Here is a 1,294-nt window from a genome sequence, read left to right as displayed (position 1 = left end):
TATATATATATATATATGTAAATCTCAGTGTCTATATATACGCACCACAGAAATGTATCTACAGTTTAGTTCCCTCTGATTTATTTATTTTATTTATTTATTTGTTTGTTTGTTCGCTCATTTATCTATTTATTTAATTTATTTAATTAACTTATTTATTTATTTTATTTATTTATTTATTTGTTTGTTCTCTTATTTATCTATTTATTTATTTAATTTGTTTAATTTATTTATTTATTTTATTTATTTTATTTATTTTATTTATTTATTTTATTTTTACTTTTTTTTTATTTTTTTATTTTTTTTTCTCAGCTCAACTACTGCGCCCCGTCGCTGCAGCACCGTTTGCTGCTGCGGCTTGCCTCCCCAGACGCCTCGCAGCAGCAGCAGCAGCAGCAGCAGCAGCAACCCCAGCAGCACCCGGATCAGCAGCAGCCCCAGCAGCAGCACCAGACTCAGCAGCAGCAGCAGCAACAGCCTCAGCAGCAGCAGCAGCATCAGCAGCAGCAGCAGACTCAGCAGCAGCAGCAGACTCAGCAGCAGCCTCAGCAGCAGCCTCAGCAGCAGCAGCAGCAACAGCAGCAGCAGCAGCAGCAGCAGCAGCAGCAGAGTTTGCAGCATCTGGGTGTATCTGAATGTTTGGTGATAGCCGAAGCAGTGAATTGTTTTTCTTTGGTTTTACCTTCTCCGCTGTCTATACACCTGAAGAAGGTTTTGCCTGCTGAGGTTTGTGTTTATTAAAAAAATAAAAATAAAATTAATTTTTAAATATAAAAAATTAATTTATTTTTTTATTATATTCAGGTGTATATACACCTCAAGAGGGAGAGAGAGAGAGAGGCATTTGGGGTGTATATGCAGCTCCGTTTGTTTGTGTGTTTTTTGTATATAGATGTCAGTGTAAGTGTTTTATTTATTATATTTATTTTATTTATATTTTAAATATTTAAATTATAAATAAAATAAATATAATAATTAACTTTTACTTTTACTTTCAATTTGGTGTTTATTGGTGGGGTTGTTTTGCGGTGTATATGCAGCTCCAGCAACCAGCAACAAAAAAAATAAATGAAGGTTTCTGTTTTTTTTGTATTATTAATTATATTTATTTTATTTATATTTTAAGGGTTTATTTTTAATATTTTGTTTATTTGTGGGTTTTTTTTGCGGTGTATATGCAGCTACAACCAGAAACAAAAACAATAAATGATGGTTTCTGTTTTTGTATGTTTAATTATATTTATTTTATTTATATTTTGAGGGTTTATTTTTAATATTTTGTTTATTTGTTGGC

General features: G+C 31.8%; 1 protein-coding gene across 1 annotated transcript in view; it reads left to right on the top strand.

Annotated features, from left to right (window-relative positions):
• EMH_0072930 (uncharacterized protein) overlaps positions 1–741 on the top strand; it is a gene marked incomplete at both ends in the record, with an annotated part of 1,052 nt that extends 311 nt beyond the window's left edge. The window contains one exon of the mRNA XM_013499269.1: positions 371–741. Within this exon, the coding sequence (XP_013354723.1) occupies positions 371–741 (371 nt within the window). The remainder of the gene's footprint in view (positions 1–370) is intronic.
• Positions 742–1,294: the final 553 nt, after the last annotated feature.

The sequence above is a fragment of the Eimeria mitis genome, genomic scaffold, assembly GCF_000499745.2.
Source record: "Eimeria mitis Houghton genomic scaffold, Emh_scaff4160, whole genome shotgun sequence".
In the NCBI taxonomy this organism is placed as follows: Eukaryota; Apicomplexa; class Conoidasida; order Eucoccidiorida; family Eimeriidae; genus Eimeria; species Eimeria mitis.
The sequence above is the reverse complement of the archived record's forward strand: the minus strand, read 5'-3'. Positions and strand labels throughout refer to the sequence as shown.